At 47.2% G+C, this 16,124-nt stretch overlaps 1 protein-coding gene across 3 annotated transcripts in view; it reads left to right on the forward strand.

Annotated features, from left to right (window-relative positions):
* The window catches only part of LOC133373895 (dual specificity testis-specific protein kinase 2-like), a 38,580-nt gene extending 22,706 nt beyond the window's left edge, over positions 1-15,874 (forward strand). For all 3 annotated transcript variants that reach the window (XM_061604270.1, XM_061604268.1, XM_061604269.1), the window contains exons 4-9: positions 307-355; positions 1,118-1,267; positions 3,425-3,598; positions 7,399-7,482; positions 9,220-9,306; positions 12,284-15,874. In XM_061604270.1, the coding sequence (XP_061460254.1) occupies positions 307-355; positions 1,118-1,267; positions 3,425-3,598; positions 7,399-7,482; positions 9,220-9,306; positions 12,284-12,385 (646 nt within the window). In that variant the 3' untranslated portion in view covers positions 12,386-15,874. The remainder of the gene's footprint in view (positions 1-306; positions 356-1,117; positions 1,268-3,424; positions 3,599-7,398; positions 7,483-9,219; positions 9,307-12,283) is intronic.
* The last annotated feature ends 250 nt before the right edge of the window (positions 15,875-16,124 follow it).

Here is a 16,124-nt window from a genome sequence, read left to right on the forward strand (position 1 = left end):
CTTGTTAAAATGACATCATTGCACAGGAACAAAAAGGGGAATGTTACATTGTGCAGCTGGGTTCTCTGCTGAGGTGGACGGATCTGTCCATTCTGGTTTCTCTCAAATGCCTCAGTTTTCCAGTCTTAAATTTTAGTTTTCCTCAGTTCCACTTCAGTTCATGATTTTTTTTTTTAAAAAAACAGCATTTTAGTGTGCATTTCCCGAAGTACACGTTTTTGTGTGCAGTTTCATGTAACTTACGCATATTTTTGCTTGCAGTTTCCCCCAGCAATGCGTTTTTGTGTGTTGTTTTTACTGATAAAGGTATCTTGGGATCTGTGTGAAGGATGACAAGCTGTACCCCATTCTGGAGGTAAGGAATTATTTCCCCCATGATTGTTCTTTAATGTTGTAAAACCTAGAAATACATCATCATCAATAACCATAAAGTTATAAATTATTTCCCCTGCCATCTCCAGCCCTAATACCTGCCCCAGGATGGGATGTTGTATCTCTTGACTGCTAGGCAGTCCGCAAAACTCTAACCCTTTCCAGTGAGCATTGGCTGAGCGATTATTTGATATTTGGTGGCTGCAGTGGCTCCAAACAGCACTGTGATTCCTAACCAGAGTCATCTGGTTGTTTTAGGACACATGCAGGGAACCTTTGGCCCTCCAGATGTTGCTGGACTACAACTCCCATCATCCCTAGCCGTTGGCCATGCTTGCCAGGAGATGGGAATTGTAGTTCAGCAACATCTGGACAGCCCAAAAAGTTCCCCACTCCTGTTTTCGGTCAAATGTGATGAAATCTTCCACCAGAGCAACAACAAATAGACAACCCCTGCATATAGAAAACCAGCATGTGTGGGAGACAGGTTGTAGCTGACATTCTTCCTGATTTACTAGCTTTCTATGTGCATGGGTTTGTTTGCTTGCTTTTTGGCCTGGTAGAGCAGTCTGTCACGTGAGCTATAATGGGCAACCTGAAGAGGCACGTCCCAGGCACAGATTGTTGTTTATGACAAACTGGCCTTAATCTGGGGACAGCCTGTCTGTGGGATGCCAGAAGAAGTGTCTGTTCCTGCCTCTTACGAAATGATAATAGGTGCCCCATTTCCGGTCTCTGCCTGTAGTACGTGAACGGCGGGTGCCTGGAAGAACTGTTGGCCAGCAAAGACGTCTCCCTCACCTGGAAGGAGAAAGTGGACCTTGCTTCAGACATCACTCGGGGGATGGTCTATTTGCACTCCAAGAACATCTACCATCGGGACCTCAACTCCAAGGTAGGCTAACGGGAGCCTCCCTGGGGGGAGGCAGTCTACCTCTTGAGTGTCAGTTGCTAGCAGTGGTGGTTGGTGCTCAATGGGACTGGTAGGGCGGAAGGCAGGGGGACCAGCAGAGCCACTCAGAGGCAAAGCCACCCTCTGTAAGTAAGACAGCAGGGTGAGGGTGGAGGGGTCACAAATTCCCCCAGTTGCCGTAATGGACCAGCCTCCGCTGGTTGCTAGGGAGCGACACCGAGAGAGGGCTATTCCCTTTCTGCCCTGCTTGTGGGCTTCCCGGAGGCATCTGGTTGGCCGCTGTGGAGAACAGGATGCCAGACTGGACACACCTTCAGTCTAGCAAGGCAATTCTTTATGTTCTTCAGAGGCTTCGCAAATTCAGCATACATGAAAGAGGAAATCTTCCATGTAATCCTGCAAAAGCTCAGTGGTGGCTGGCGCCCACCGGGACTGTTGGGGTGGAAGGCAGGGAGCCCATGGGCAGAGGTGGGCATCAGAGCCAGTGGCAAGCAGGGTCAACTAATTCTAATTTTGCCCCCACCGTCCTCCTTGTCGAGTTCTGTAAAGGCAACTCTAAGACCACAGAGGAGGGAGCTGAGAGCCAGGGCCATGCTCCTGGACCATTGCAAGTAAGAAGGTAGGCAGGTGGGCTGGCTGAGGCCAGGCTGAGGCTGTTGGGGCAGCGTGCCAGTCGCCCTAACGGACCAGACTGCATGACAAAGGCTGGCTGGTTAGAGGAGAGAGACGCGTCTTTATGCCACCTGGCTCTTCAAGCCGAATAGCGAGGTCATCGCCAAACTAAGAGGAGAGGCAAGCGCTCGCTAATGCCATTAGCACTTAAAGGGATTTTGGCCTCCTCATTTCTGGAAGCCTCTGAATTTGCAGAGCTGTTGGTGGTGTGTGAAGAGGTTCATGCAAGACTGGCATTCAGGGCTCACCCCAAGGACAGGGATGGGCGGGAGATTCAATCAGAAGAACTCATTGTGTTGCAGTGATAGTCAATGGTTTAGATGACTTTTAAAAGGACATCAGACAAATTCACGGAGAAGGAGTTCTGTCAGTCGCTATTAGATGAAGGGAGCCTCCATGTTCAGATGCAGTCTACCTCAGAGTACCTGCTGATGAGAAGAGAGGTATTAGCTTTGCACCGTGCTTTGGATTTCCTGGAGGCATCTGACTGACAACTGTGGGAAGTGGGGCTGGACTAGACAGACCCTGGCTCTGATCTAGGAAGGCTCTTCTTACAAAAAGGGTGACAATTAGGATTGGATCAATCTGTCTGTTTCAGTTTCTCATTTTCCCCCAATCTTAATTTCTGTATCGGTTTGCGATTTTTGTTGTAAAAAATCCTCAAGAAAATTCATCAGCACTTTAGTGTGCATTTCTCATAATATAGACATTTTTTGCAGGCAATTTCTTCTAATACAGTATAATGTGTTGATACATGATGTTTACACCAAGATATGCATTTGTCATTCATTCATTCATTGGTTTATTTATATCCTGCCTTTTGGCCCATCTCTTACATAGGAGCAATTGCCTAAGGGGAGTGCCGCCACCCTCATTGCACCCCGAAGGAGAAACTCAAAGGGAAAACCTCCCTTTGGGGCCACCCCACTGTGGCTGGCCTGCCATCACTAAAGCTTTCCCCTAATATATACATTTTTGTACACAATTTTTGCTAAATATTTGGAGAAATGTAAATTTTGAAGGATAGCCGTGTTTCAGTTCGTATGTTGTTTCCGGAAGTGCAAGTTAGGTTGGTTTATATTAAAATGCAAATCGAACCAAATCCCTCTCCCAACCTTGGTGTCAACACCATAAAATGGGGCTGTGCCTGTTTGCTATAGGGGGCCATGGGCATGAAGGGAAACTGTGGAACTGACTGCTCTAAGGGCAGTGGCCTGATCCAGTAAACTGATCCGGCAATGCTGCTGGATGAAACCCAAATGGTGCTGCCTCCGAATCTGTAGCATCCTTGGAGGCTGACCCAAAACTTCATCTCCCTCTGTGTGTGTGTGTGTGTGTGTGAGAGAGAGAGAGAGAGAGAGAGCAAGAGCGAGAGAGAGAGAGACCATGCACAGTAACCACAGGGAGACAGAGTGAAGCCCATTGTGCATGCACACCCTGTAAAGTCTGTCTTAAAATTGGTTTCAGAACTGTCTAATTCGAGTGACCCAGCGGGGGCATGAGGCTTTGGTGACGGATTTCGGCCTAGCCAAGGAAGTGGTGGAGCTTTCGGCGAAGGACCCCGAAAGGAAGCTTTCTCTGGTGGGGTCAGCCTTTTGGATGGCCCCTGAGATGTTGCGAGGGGAACCTTACGACAGGAAGGTACTGTGGCGTGTATCTCTCTCTCTCTCTCTCTCTCTCTCTCTGCCACATCAGCATCTTTCTTTATGAGACCCACATACCGGCCCTTTTCTGGAAGTTGTCTTATTTATTTAAAAGCACATTTGCACACTTCAGGAGGGCAAAAATTAAGAATTAAGAAATAGAGCCAGCCTGCATCCTTAAGTGAGAACAGATCCATTTACCATTATGCGTTCTGATTGCATTTTGTCCTCCTGAGATGCAGGAAAGCATTAGAAGATTTGATTTAATTAACTTACTAATTGAATTTTAATTGTGGACTTCATAAATTAAAAATTTAGCTGATTGATTGGTGAAGGCCAGTTGTAATCTGTGGGGAAGCCAATTAAAGGGCATGCTTCTCTGAGCAGGGAGGCCTTCCAGGGATGCATCAATGACTTGGGTTTGGTTCCCTTTGGAAAGTGGCCACGGCAGGCTCATTGGCATTGTCTTTTTTTTTTGTAAGAAGTATTTTTTTAAAATTTAAGCAATAAAGAACATTACAATTAAAGAAAAATTCATAGATAATGGCTAACATAAATATGTTGACTCCTTATAATAAAGTAAACAAATGATACGGATGCACATTGTCTTGAAATTTGCTATTCCAATCCTTCAAAAAGTTAGTCCAATGTTCCAAAACCCAATTTGTGTGTCCATACTTCTTTTTCCTATAATAAGTCAACTTGGATAGGGTTATGATATACCAAATCCTCTCATACCACTCAAAGATTGGGGGCGGGGATGTTTTCTGTCTCTACACTTTTGCAATATTTGTTTTTTTGCAGCAGTCAGAAGATTCAGTACTGTCTCTAAATCATCTCCGAGAACAGCATGCCTTAAATAGCCTAGAATCAATTGTTTAGGATTATTTGGTATTGAATAACCCAACATGCCCCAAATCAAATTCCAATACACCTCTCTCTTTGGACAGTTCCAAAAAAATTGCAAAATATCAGCATCAGGCCTATTAAATCTCCAACACCTGTCCTGAAAATCACTATAAAACGTACTCAACCTAAAAGGAGTTAGATACCATTGATACAAAGCGTTGTTGTTGTTGATATTAATATTAATATCCTGTCCCTCTTCCCAGAAGGAGCCCAGAGTGGCAAACAAAAACACAAAAAAACATTCAAAACATCTTTACAAACATCTTCAAAACATCTTTCAAATATCTTTTTTAAAAAACCCTAAAAGCAATTCCAGCACAAACACAGACCGGGATAAGGTCTCTACTTAAAAGGCTTGTTGAGAGAGGAAGGTCTTCAGTAGGAGCCAAATTGATAACAGAGATGGTGCCTGTCTAATATTTTGTAGTGATTCTCTTTTAACTCAATTGATTTTAGTCTGGTAGTAATCTTTCCCCATATCCAGTTCTACTCCTCTACAGACATATCTTATTCATGTCTCATTGACACTTTCTGTTTGTGCTTATTAACAAATATACAGAGTGAGCCTAGGTGGTGGGCCTCAGCTCCTCCGTGGGGGCCAGGAAGGGGGAAGGCATGAGTTTCAGGGTCCCCAGCTGTCAGAAGGAGCAGTAGATCCAGGAGTTGTTGAGTCTCTGCAGGATAGGGGATGTGGAAGTGAGTTGGAGCCAGGGTCAGTTCCCACGGATGGCACTCTCTCTGAAGAAGGGCGTGCCCCACCCCAGACCAAGACGAGGAGCCGTTGGAAGTTGCTCCGGAGGGCGCACTCCCTCCCCCTTTGCCTAGCAGTTCTCGGGAGGCGCCAGGAGAGCAACCTCCCCCTGACATCGAGCCTGTTGCCGAGGCACTTTCGGACGAGCCATTGGATGCCCCCCCGTCACCCCGCTCTCGTCGTCGCGAGAAACAGACTGGTCAGAGGCAGGACTTGAGAAGGAGTCAGAGATTAAGATCAAGGACTTTTCCTACTTAAACCTGCGGCTCCAGGGGAGGAGCTGCTGAGTCAACTTTTTTTATACGTTGCAGAGCATCTCTAGAGTGCAGCTAGGGAATTCTAGTGAGTTAGTTTAGTGCTCTCTATGAAACGTACTGCTTTTGATGAATCCATTACTCTGATAAAACAAGAATTAATTACACCTGCGTCTCAGCCTCGTGGATCCCACTCTGAACAGGACACTAGGTGAGAAGACATTCCAACAGCCAGCCAGAACCCACTCTTCTCAGAACAGATCTCGAGCGAGAGGTAGCCAGCACTCCCAAAATAATTACAGCCCAAATACAGCTCTCTGTTGTTAGTAGAGATGGATGTATTTATTAATTGCAGTTGCTCTGTTTCCCAAACTTTTCCCAGTCTTGAATTCAGTTTGCAATATTTCCACGTTTGTGATTTTTTTTTTTTTAAAAAAAAGTCCTCACAAAAAATTGTTGGCAACTTAGTATATTTCTCAAAATATTCACATTTTGTATGCAATGTTCCCTACTACGTGCATTTTTGCAAGTGATTCCCCCTTATGCAATGCATTTTTAATGCTACTCGCACAAGTATATATATATATCTTTAAGCGCACAATTCCCAAATATGTGCATTTTTGTACACTTTTATTTGGTTGGAGAATTGCATCACAATATTTGGAGAAGTACAAATATACATTTTTGTTTTTATATTGTTTCAGGAAGTGCAGATTGGGTAGGTTCACATTAAAATGTGAACTGAATTCCCCCCCATTCCTACTTGTGAGTCTCTGACTCAGATGGCAGTTTCTACTGTTTTTATGCATAGACCTAGATGGTATCATCCTTAGTTGCAGTGGGTGGAGGTATATGCTCCTCTTTCAGGTATTTCTGAGCCATTCAGGAGACTTGAAGGGATCCACCCATTGAGAGCACTCAGCCAAACTCCCGCACAAACGAGGCACCTGGCAACTTTGCCAGGACTGTTAGGAGATTGTTCCCTCACTAGCTGGGCTCCATTACCTTTCTCTCTTGTTCAAGCTCTAAATCTCACAACAATGTTAACAATGTGGTGTTTTGATTAGCAGAGTACCTCCTGTTTGTGGACTAGCAAATTAACTTGATCCACTTTCAACAACTCCACACCTCAAAAGCATGTTCAAGTTTTGTAATACGAAGATTTCAATTGATTGATTTTCGCTATAGCTAATCAGCGCAAGGACCGGTGATTGATCATCTAAAACAGGGGGCCCTGGCCCTCAGGATGATGGGAGTTGGAAACCAGCAGCATCTACGCGGAAGCGCAGGCTCCTTGATCTGAACGTTCTTTGATTGTTTGACAGCTCTTAACCTGCTGTTTTGGAATCGAGGAAGTTGCCTTATATGAGGTCAGGCGATTTGTCCTTTTAGCTTGGTGCTGTCTGCTCTGACTACCAGCAGTTCTCCAAGGTCTGGAGCAAGGTCAGCCCCATCCTGTCAGCTGCTTTCTGATCCTTTTAACTGGAGAAGCTACAGGAGATTGGACGTGGGACCTTCTTCATGGAAAGAAGGTGCTCCACCCATGAGCCCCAGCCCCGGCCTAAGTGGCTTTGGTGGGATACAAACCCCCAGCCTTTGAGTGCTTGAAGAGAGCTGAGGAAGACCCTTCATTGGATGGCTTCTGGATCTTGACTGGGCCTTTCGGCCAGCTCCTTGGCTCTTTGCATATGCAAAACAGAGAGAAGATGGCGAGGGGTGTGGGATGTCAGGTTTCCTGTCTGCCAGTCCTTTACGATGCCACCCTCTGCTTCATTATGGGGACAGGAAAGGCGGGGCTGATTGCCCCTCTGCTTGCTTTCTATGTGGGTTCCAGAGCCCTTCTCTGCGTACACATCCCAACTAACGCCTTGCTCCCTCCAACAGGTGGACGTCTTCTCCTTCGGCATTGTCCTGTGCGAAATACTGGGAAGGATCCCCGCTGACCCCGAGGTGCTGCCTCGGACCCAGGTCATTAGGCTGCTTTATCCGCTATTGCATCTCAAGTAAGATTGGTCAGCCAGCGCTGCTGCTTTGGCGAGCTTATCGCTTGCCATCCAGCCAGGACCCACGTGATGCGAAGCACTGTTGGTTCCCTGTGTTGGGAACTCTGATTAACCAAATGATGCACAATTTGTGAAGGCTCTGGAGTATTGGTATTAGTAGGCCTTTCATAAAAAACATGTATGACTGATTTCCGCTACTCCAGGGAGCTTGCAATTTAAAATAAACAGGGAAGGGACTGAGGTAGGAGGGAATCAGGTGCATGAGTGGATTTAGGGAGGAACACATGATTACTTCCATTATATGTACTTTTGCCAGTTTGGGGCCCTCCAGATTTTTTGGCCTGCAGCTCCCATCCAACATGGTTGTGCTGACTGGAGCTGATGGGAATTGGAGACCAAAATGTCTGGAGGGCACCAGTGTTTTTTTCCTTCTTTATGGATTAATTTGTGACACGTCAAGCATCTTCATGTCAAGGCGATTTGCAAACATGGTGCTATATAGATGATGATAAGCCAAGTTGGCAATGGCTGGCTTAGTTTCGATAAGGCAGCGGCTGGACACCTCAGTGGCCCACAAGATGCTGTTGGACTCCAGTTCCCATTAGCCCCAGCCAGCATGGCTAATGGTCAGGGACGATGTAGTCAAGCAATCTCTGGAGGGCCACAGGTTCCCCACACCTGTGCTGGGGAATGAATGAAGGGCAATTGCAGAGGGAACAGGGGGAGGAGGAGCAGGGAGGTTGGTGGCAGGGGCAATAGGAATGAAGATGAGAGGAGGGTGCCATATTTTTTCAAACAGGCATTTCAGCAGAATAGTAGGATCAAGCAGCCGGGGTGTGTGTGGCTGCTCTGGTGACCAGTTGCTGGAGTTGTTGAAGTGCCAGGGGCCACAGTGCAGTCACCTGGGCCAGGATGCCCTGCCTGAGCAGCCCTGACCCACCTGGTCACACACAGCTTTTCATGGGCATCAGACAAATAATTGGGTGTTAGAACAAATTAAACCAAAACTGTCACTAGAAGATAAAATGATGAAACTGAGGTTATCATACTTTGGACACATCATGAGAAGACATGATTCACTAGAAAATCCAATAATGATGGGAAAAACAGAAGGAAATAGAAAAAGAGGAAGGCCAAACAAGAGATGGATTGATTCCATAAAGGAAGCCACAGACCTGAACTTACAAGATCCAAACAGGGTGGTGCATGACAGATGCTCTTGGAGGTCACTGATTCATAGGGTCGCCATAAGTCGAGATAGACTTGAAGGCCCATAACAACAACTGGCAGTTGCTGTCGTACTTGTGTGAAGATTTTAAAAGGCAAGGCTAGGGAACCTGTGGCCCTCCAGATGTTGCTGGAGATGCATCTCCCATCATTACTGGTTATTTTATAATGTATTAATTTAATATACTTGTTCATGCCGAAATAGGCTTCTGAACCATTGACTGCGCTTGGCCAAGGGCCAAGTTGGAGTCCCAACAGCATCCAAAGGGCCACAAATTGTCCCCACCTGTTTTAAGGGGTTGTCTGTTGAGGGAAGGGGAGTAGAATATCTGGGTCTTAAGTGCCATGGGGGTGGGGTGGGGCTGTAACGGTCTGCATGAACTTGTGGCACAAGCTCTGCTGTTTTCAAGCTGGGGTAAGAAACAAACAAAAAACACTGAAATATCTGAAAATGCTTTTCTCTTTTCCTGGCTAGGATTATGGCCTGGATGTGACTTCCTTCTATGACATGATAGGTGAATGTCCCAAGCAAGTTTTGGATTTGGCTGCCAGCTGCTGCAGAGTAAGGATTTGCTTTCAGTGTCTGTTCAAAGTAACTGCCAGGCAATTCAGACTAGATAAAAAGAAGTCCTTTATTTTATTTTTATTTTTTATTTTTAAATTATTTGTATACCACTCTTTCGTTAAAAACATCAAAGCAGTTTACAAGTAAAAAAAAAGTACAATAAAAAATGGAAAAGGGCTGCCTTCAACTTATGGCGTTAGTTAGATCCCTACTTATGGCGACCCACTGAATAGTGTTTTCATGGTAAGGCTATTCAGAGGGGGTTTACCATCACCTCCCTCTGAGGCTAGTCCTCCCCAGCTGGCCAGGGCCTGCTCAGCTTGCCACAGCTGCACAAGCCAGCCCCTTCCTTGTCCAAACTGCCAGCTGGGGGGCAACTGGGCTCCCTGGGACTATGCAGCTTGCCCACGGCTGCACAGGGGGCAGGGCACGTAACCCCTGAGCTACTACTGCCTGTGGACGTGATCTTTAGCTGGCCCTTTACACCCAGGAGACACAAGCGGGGATTTGAACTCATAGACTCTGGACTCCCAGCCAGGCTCTTGTCCCCACTGTGCTAAAATATGATAAAAACAAAGGTCAACTATTTATGAATCGTAAATGTATAGAATGTGGTGTGGTGATAGCCACTTAGCTTTGGTGGCTTTGAAAGGAGATCAGCCACAATTCCTATATAGAACCTCTGTGTTCAGGAGTAGCCTACCGCACAGTACCAGATACTGGGAGGGAGTCACAGGAGGGAGTGCTGTTGCCTCCTTTCTCTGATTATGGGATGACATGGACCTTTGGTCGGATCCAGCAGGACTCTTCTGGCAGCTGAGAACAGGGCCTCGACCTCTGAATACAAAGCAGGCAGTGACAGATGACAAACAAGGGCTGTTGACTTCCGTCTCTGTCAGCCGGTTGGCCACTGTGAGCTAGATGTTGGCTTGGTCTCCTCCAACAGGTGTCATGTTCTTAAAGGGGTGGTGGTGGGGTTATCCTTTTAGCACCCACCTCCTTTGTTCTTTTAAAACCTCGCTTCCAGGTATGGGACATGTGAATTGAACTGCAGCCCCGGTGGAACCAGTGGCTGCCCTGCAGCTCATTGGCATTTAAAAATAAACAGAGAGATTTACACCCTGCCTTGAGGTCTCTTCCAGTGCCTCAAGGCAAACTAGAAAACACCACTAAAAATGATTTAACAAGCAAAGGGACATAATACTTAACTTTTCAGTTAATCTGGCCCAGTTTCCTAATCTTGCCTTCCCCGGATGACAACTAGATATTTGGCTAGTGGGCCACTCTAGAGCTGAGGAAGAAGGGAACACCCCCCCTGCTCCACACTGAGTAATAATAAATAATAATAATGATCTTATTTTTGGTATCTGCCTCTCACCCAGAATGTGGGTCCCGACGCAGATTACATAAACTTCAAAAGAACACAAACAGATTTAAAAATACAAAAAAAAAATACATAAACAAATCCTTAAAAACATCCGAACAATGGCATTTCCATCCCATGTCAGTTTCAGTTCTCTCCGTTTCTCCTTCTTCCAATCTTAAATTCGGTTCTCCACATTTCTGCAGCAATTGGCAATTTTTTTAAATGAAAAAGACTCCTCAGGAAAATTCTCCAGCATTTTAGGGCAAATTTCTCCTAATAACCACATTGTTGTGGGCAGTTTTGTCTAACTTAACACATTTTCGCAAGCAATGTTTCACCACATAATATGTCTTTTATGTTATTTTCACTCATTATATTCATTGTTATGGACACATTCCCCCCCCAAAAATTACAGGTAGTTTTCTAATCCTTGTTTGGTTGGGGAACTGCACTGCAAAATTCTAATAAGTGCAAATTTTGAAGGATGGTTGTGTTTCAGTTCTCATATTGTGTCAGAAAGTGCGAATTTGAAAGATTCAGCTTGAAATGGGAACTGAATTGCATTTCTCGCCCATCCCTGCCTCAGCACAACGCAGTGGCTGTTTCCTCCGCCTCCTCTTCCCGGCCTCTCATCTCTCCTGGGTTACTCATTGAGACAAAGATTGCTGACTGGCAGACACTCCCTGTCCTTTCAGGGTTCTCAAAGCAGTTGCGTTGCAAGGAATCATATAACTCTTCCCCATCTCCATTTCGGCTTCCACATGAAACCCAGAGACAGGACACATTATCATTTTTACACGTGCAACACTTTGTCTTAAAGTTTTCAAGACTTCTCTAAAGTACTCTGTAAAAAGGCCAACAGAACCCTGTTATCATCTTAGGCAAAAACCGTATTTAGAAGGATGTGTGAGGAAAGCTAAATGCTTTTGGATATTTTCTCTGTGCTCCTTTTTAATAATATCCAACATTTTATTGCAGATATTTAAAATATGTCAATTTGAAATGGGCAATGCAAAAACAACAAACTTGTTCACGGAGCTTTTACAAAGTAATATCAGCCCCCCGAAAAGGGGAAAGTCGGCTCCCTGCCCCCATGGGGATTGCATTCTAAATTTAGGCAAACACCATGGAGGAAAGGAGAGCTGAGGCTGACAACCTGGATGGCTTTCAAAGAAGCTTAGACAAATTCTTGGAAGGCAAGGCCATCAACAGCTACTAGCCATGATGGCTATCTTCTGCCTCTGAATGCCAGAAGCTGGGAATCACAAGTGGGGAGCGTGCTGTAGCACTTGGCTCCTGCTGGTGGGCTTCCCATCGGGGCATCTGAATAGCCACTGTGACAACAGTGCAGGGTTGGAGGGGCCCTTGGGCTGATCCAGCAGGCAGCCTCTTATGTTTTCTTGGCAGGAGTGAATGTGATCCTGCATTATTTTGCCTATAATGCTGCAGGCACGAGATTAGGAAGCTGGTAAACTTGATGTGGTAGAAGCTTTATACTGGGGTTACCTGCAGGCTCAGCTCAGGTCGTTTTTTCCCTACAGTTTGTCAGCTCCCAACCCCTAGTGGCTTCCCAGCTTTAATTTTCTTCCCGTTTTCTGCTCCCATCAGGTGGAAGCATTCAAGCGTCCGTCGTTCTCCGAGGTCCTGGAAGAGCTGGAAGATGCAGCAGAGAGGCTGGAGCCCACAATGGACCATCAGTCTCCAGGCTGAAGTGCCTGGTCTGGGGCCTGGACTGTATAGGTTCTTGTAAATCTTGAAACGAAAAGGGTGAGAGGGAAGGCCAGGGCCTTCAGGCGAAATATTAACAGGGTGCCTTGCCCTGCTCGCCCATCTTGGACAGACCTGTGGCTTGTACAGAGGAAGAGGGATCATCTTCAGGCCTGGCCAGCCCCCAGCCCCCTGAGAGCTCTGTCACTGAGCAGCCACAAGGTGGTCTCATTGAGCTTTTGCCGAGCAAGCAACGTGGACTACAAAAGCAGGGAAGAAGTGCCCCCCCCGTCCAGATAAGTGCCTGCTGAAGAAATTGGTTCAGACAGCTCCAGCCAGCAAGCTAAGTTGCAAGCTGCAGAGGAAAAACAAGAAACCCGCCACACTTGGCAGCCATATTTTTTTCCCCAGGCTGTTCTGCACCCTGTAGTTACTCCTCAAGCCTTCCCCACTCCCGCCCGTGTCTTGCTGATGCTGCTTGTCTATATCTGCCTCCTGCTTCCTAACTGGAGACTAACAAGAGAGAAGAGGGAGGTGTTCTTTGTGCAAAGTGTCGTGAAGTCATGGCATGCAAGGGCATAGAGTGAGGCTGGGGGCTTAGATAAACTCAAGGAAGTGGAGATGTGTGCTGCTGACTCTGAGCTGTGATGGCTAAAAGTGGGATCTCTGTCCAGAGATGCCAGTTGATGGGAAACACAAGCAGGGCTCATGTCCCGCTTGTGGGCTTCCCAGATGAGGCACCTGCTTGGCTGTTGTGAGGAACAGGAGGCTAGATGAAATGGGCCTTGGGTCTGACCCAGCTGGGGTCCTAAGTTCTTGCAGAGGAGGGTGTTACAGTTGCACTCTGTGAGTCAGGCCTTGCATTGAGCAGGGTGTTGGACTAGATGACCTCTGAGACCCCTTCCACCTCTATCGTTCTGTGGCAGAAGATGGGTCTATGAATTGTCTGTTTGCCGTGGTTGCTAAATGGAGCCTCCACAAAGAGAAGTGCTACAGCTCTCAATAGCAGCTGGTAACGGGGCAAGCAGCAGGTAAGAGCACATGTCTTCCTGCCACTTCATGGGGACATGGCTGGCCATGCTTGGCAACAGAATGCTCAGCTGGAGGAACGTTTGGTCTGACTCAGCAAGACTTCCTGTGTCCATAATCTTGACCTGAGACTAAGGGACTCCCTTGCCCAGCTGTTCCCTCCGTGCCTCACCCAGCTCTTTCAAGGCTGACCTCACAAGGTGACCCCCATCCACGCCAGCTCCCCCGGCGATGTCTAATACTGACAAACAAGTGACACGGCCTCCCTAGGTTGCAGAATCTCCCATCTGCTCCCCACCTCTTACCCTGCTGCTTGCTCGCTTGGAGAGAATCTCTGAGCGTCCCATGGACATCACTTGGTATTTCCAAGCGATATATGAGAAGAAGATGCAAAGCGGCTGTTTTGGGTGGAAGATCTGACTCTCTTGTCAGGCCTACTTCCACCTTGAGCCCGGCATGGGGAACCTTTGGCCCTCTAAATGTTGCTGAACTACAACTCCTACCAGCCCCAGCAAGCATGGCCAATGGCCAGGGCTGATGGGAATTGTAGTTCAGCAACATCTGCAGGGCCAACGGTTCCCCATGCCTGCCTTAAGCCCTCCTCCAGAGGTGACTGAACTCCATTTCCCATCAGCCCCAGCCTGCATGGCCCATGCTCGGGCATCCTTCCTTCCCATGCAGGCTGGTGGCTCTGATGTCACCTGGGACAGCTCCTTGGAAGTTCAGACGACCCAGTGACCTTGGTGCAAACAGCCTCCACTGCTTGCTTCCACCCCTCCCGCCCATTCCTAGTGGCAGCCCTTGTTCTGAGGTGCTCCCACAGAGGGCAGATCTCTTGCAGTTACTGCTAAGGTGTCAGGACTGCTTCCAGAATTGGACGCAACTGCTGGGGCTCCCCCTGTGTTTAAAACTGGCCACGGGGAGGTGAATGGGAATGGTGAACGTTCAAAATGAGGAAGGGATGGGGTGCAGAAAGAAGGGTGGGGCTGCACCTGCAGTTGCCATAGCGCTGCTAGGCATGAAGGGCTGCCGGCCTGCCACTCTCTCATGCTCTCGTGGCTCAGTGGTGCTGGAGCGCATCTGTACATAGAGAAGGTCCTTGGTTCGGTCCTGGCATCTCCAGCTAGGAAAAAGGATCTCTGGGAAAGGCCTTTGTCTGCCCAAGGCCGTTGAGAGTGGCTGCCTGTCAGAGCAGAACTGGCATTCCCAAAGTATGCTCCCCGGACCACTAGTGGCCCACAAGCTTCATTCAGGTGGTCCGTGGCATATCTGTAAAAATACAACTAACGATCATGCAACATCTAGCACGGGGCATTACAGCTGCTACAACAGGCAGAAAAAATGGTGACGTGTTCTTCCAAGGCCCTCAGCAACTTTCAAGTGGTCTGTAGCAGGGGGAAAAAAATTGGGAACCAACTGCTGGAGTCGACAATAACTAGGTGGGCCAAAATTCTGACTTGTGATAAGTCAACTTCCTCCGTTTATTTGAAGCCCAACCGAAACATCATGAGGGATGCATGACCTGATGCCACAGCGGTCAGGGTTGTCCCACCCCCTGCAGAGCGGGCAGCCAGTGGGGGGGGGTTAAGGAAATTCTGAGCACAACGATATCACATTGCACACCTTGTTGCATGGGATGTTATCTGATGGTAAGCGGGATGGTCCGCAGGCACGCATCCATCCCTTTGACATGTCTCTTGTGGGCCTCACTCTCTAGGCTTTCTCCAACTTTTTTTTTTAAAAAAAAGGCTAAACATATTTAAAAGTGGGGTGGAATTTTCCAGTGAGCTTTCAAGGCAGGGATAAGGAACCTGTGGCCCTCCCCCTGTTGTTGGACACAGGGTACCAACGGCGTGTCCTCCAGACGTTGTGGACTAAAATCCTCATCATCTCTGTCCATTTAGCCCTGTTGACTGCGGCTGTTCAGAGTTGGGAGTCCAACTAATGTCTGGAGGGGCTGCCGCAGGTTCCCCATCCCTCTTTTAAAGGATACCACCCCCCACCTGATGACTTTTAAAGTTACGTCCCACCCTATGGCAACTCAGAACCATTCTGGTTTTTTCCTTCTGTATAAATCAATAAATGACGTATGAACCTTTCCAGGAATGCGCCTGAAAGGGCAAATGGCGCTGACTGTCTCTGATTTTGTAAAAGCACTTTGGTGTTTCTGTGGTAGCACTTTTGAAAGGAGGAGGCTGGCAGCGGAAGTTCTGTGAAAAGCGGTGAAACTGAAATTGGAACCAAGTGGGTTTGGCAGAGTTGAATTGCCACCTGCGGTTTTTCTTTTCAGATGCCAGATTTGCACAGGCCTAGGACCCCCTCCAAATTTCTTTATTTTGAGAATGGCCCAACCTCTGCTGTTGTCCAAAGCTACATTCCAGGGTTGTGTGTGTACACCCATCCACACACACACAAAATCCCAATATTGTTATGAAAATGAAGCAACCAATAGCAATCAAAATAGCATAACATACGCAACCAGCTGCAACAATAAAATGAAATTTTAAAAGTCTGCTTGGACAAATAACAATGTTTGAAGCTGATGCTGAAAAGCATATGATATCTGTGCCAGTCTTACCTTCTTTGGTGGTGGGGAGTATTCCAAAACCAGGGTACCACCACTGAAAAGGCCTTCTCTTTCCTTGATGCACAATGACGCTCTGTGGTAGTGCACATGCTCTGTGCAAAAGGCCACAGGTGCCATCTCTGGTGT

The sequence above is a fragment of the Rhineura floridana genome, chromosome 20, assembly GCF_030035675.1.
Source record: "Rhineura floridana isolate rRhiFlo1 chromosome 20, rRhiFlo1.hap2, whole genome shotgun sequence".
Classification (NCBI taxonomy): Eukaryota; Metazoa; Chordata; class Lepidosauria; order Squamata; family Rhineuridae; genus Rhineura; species Rhineura floridana.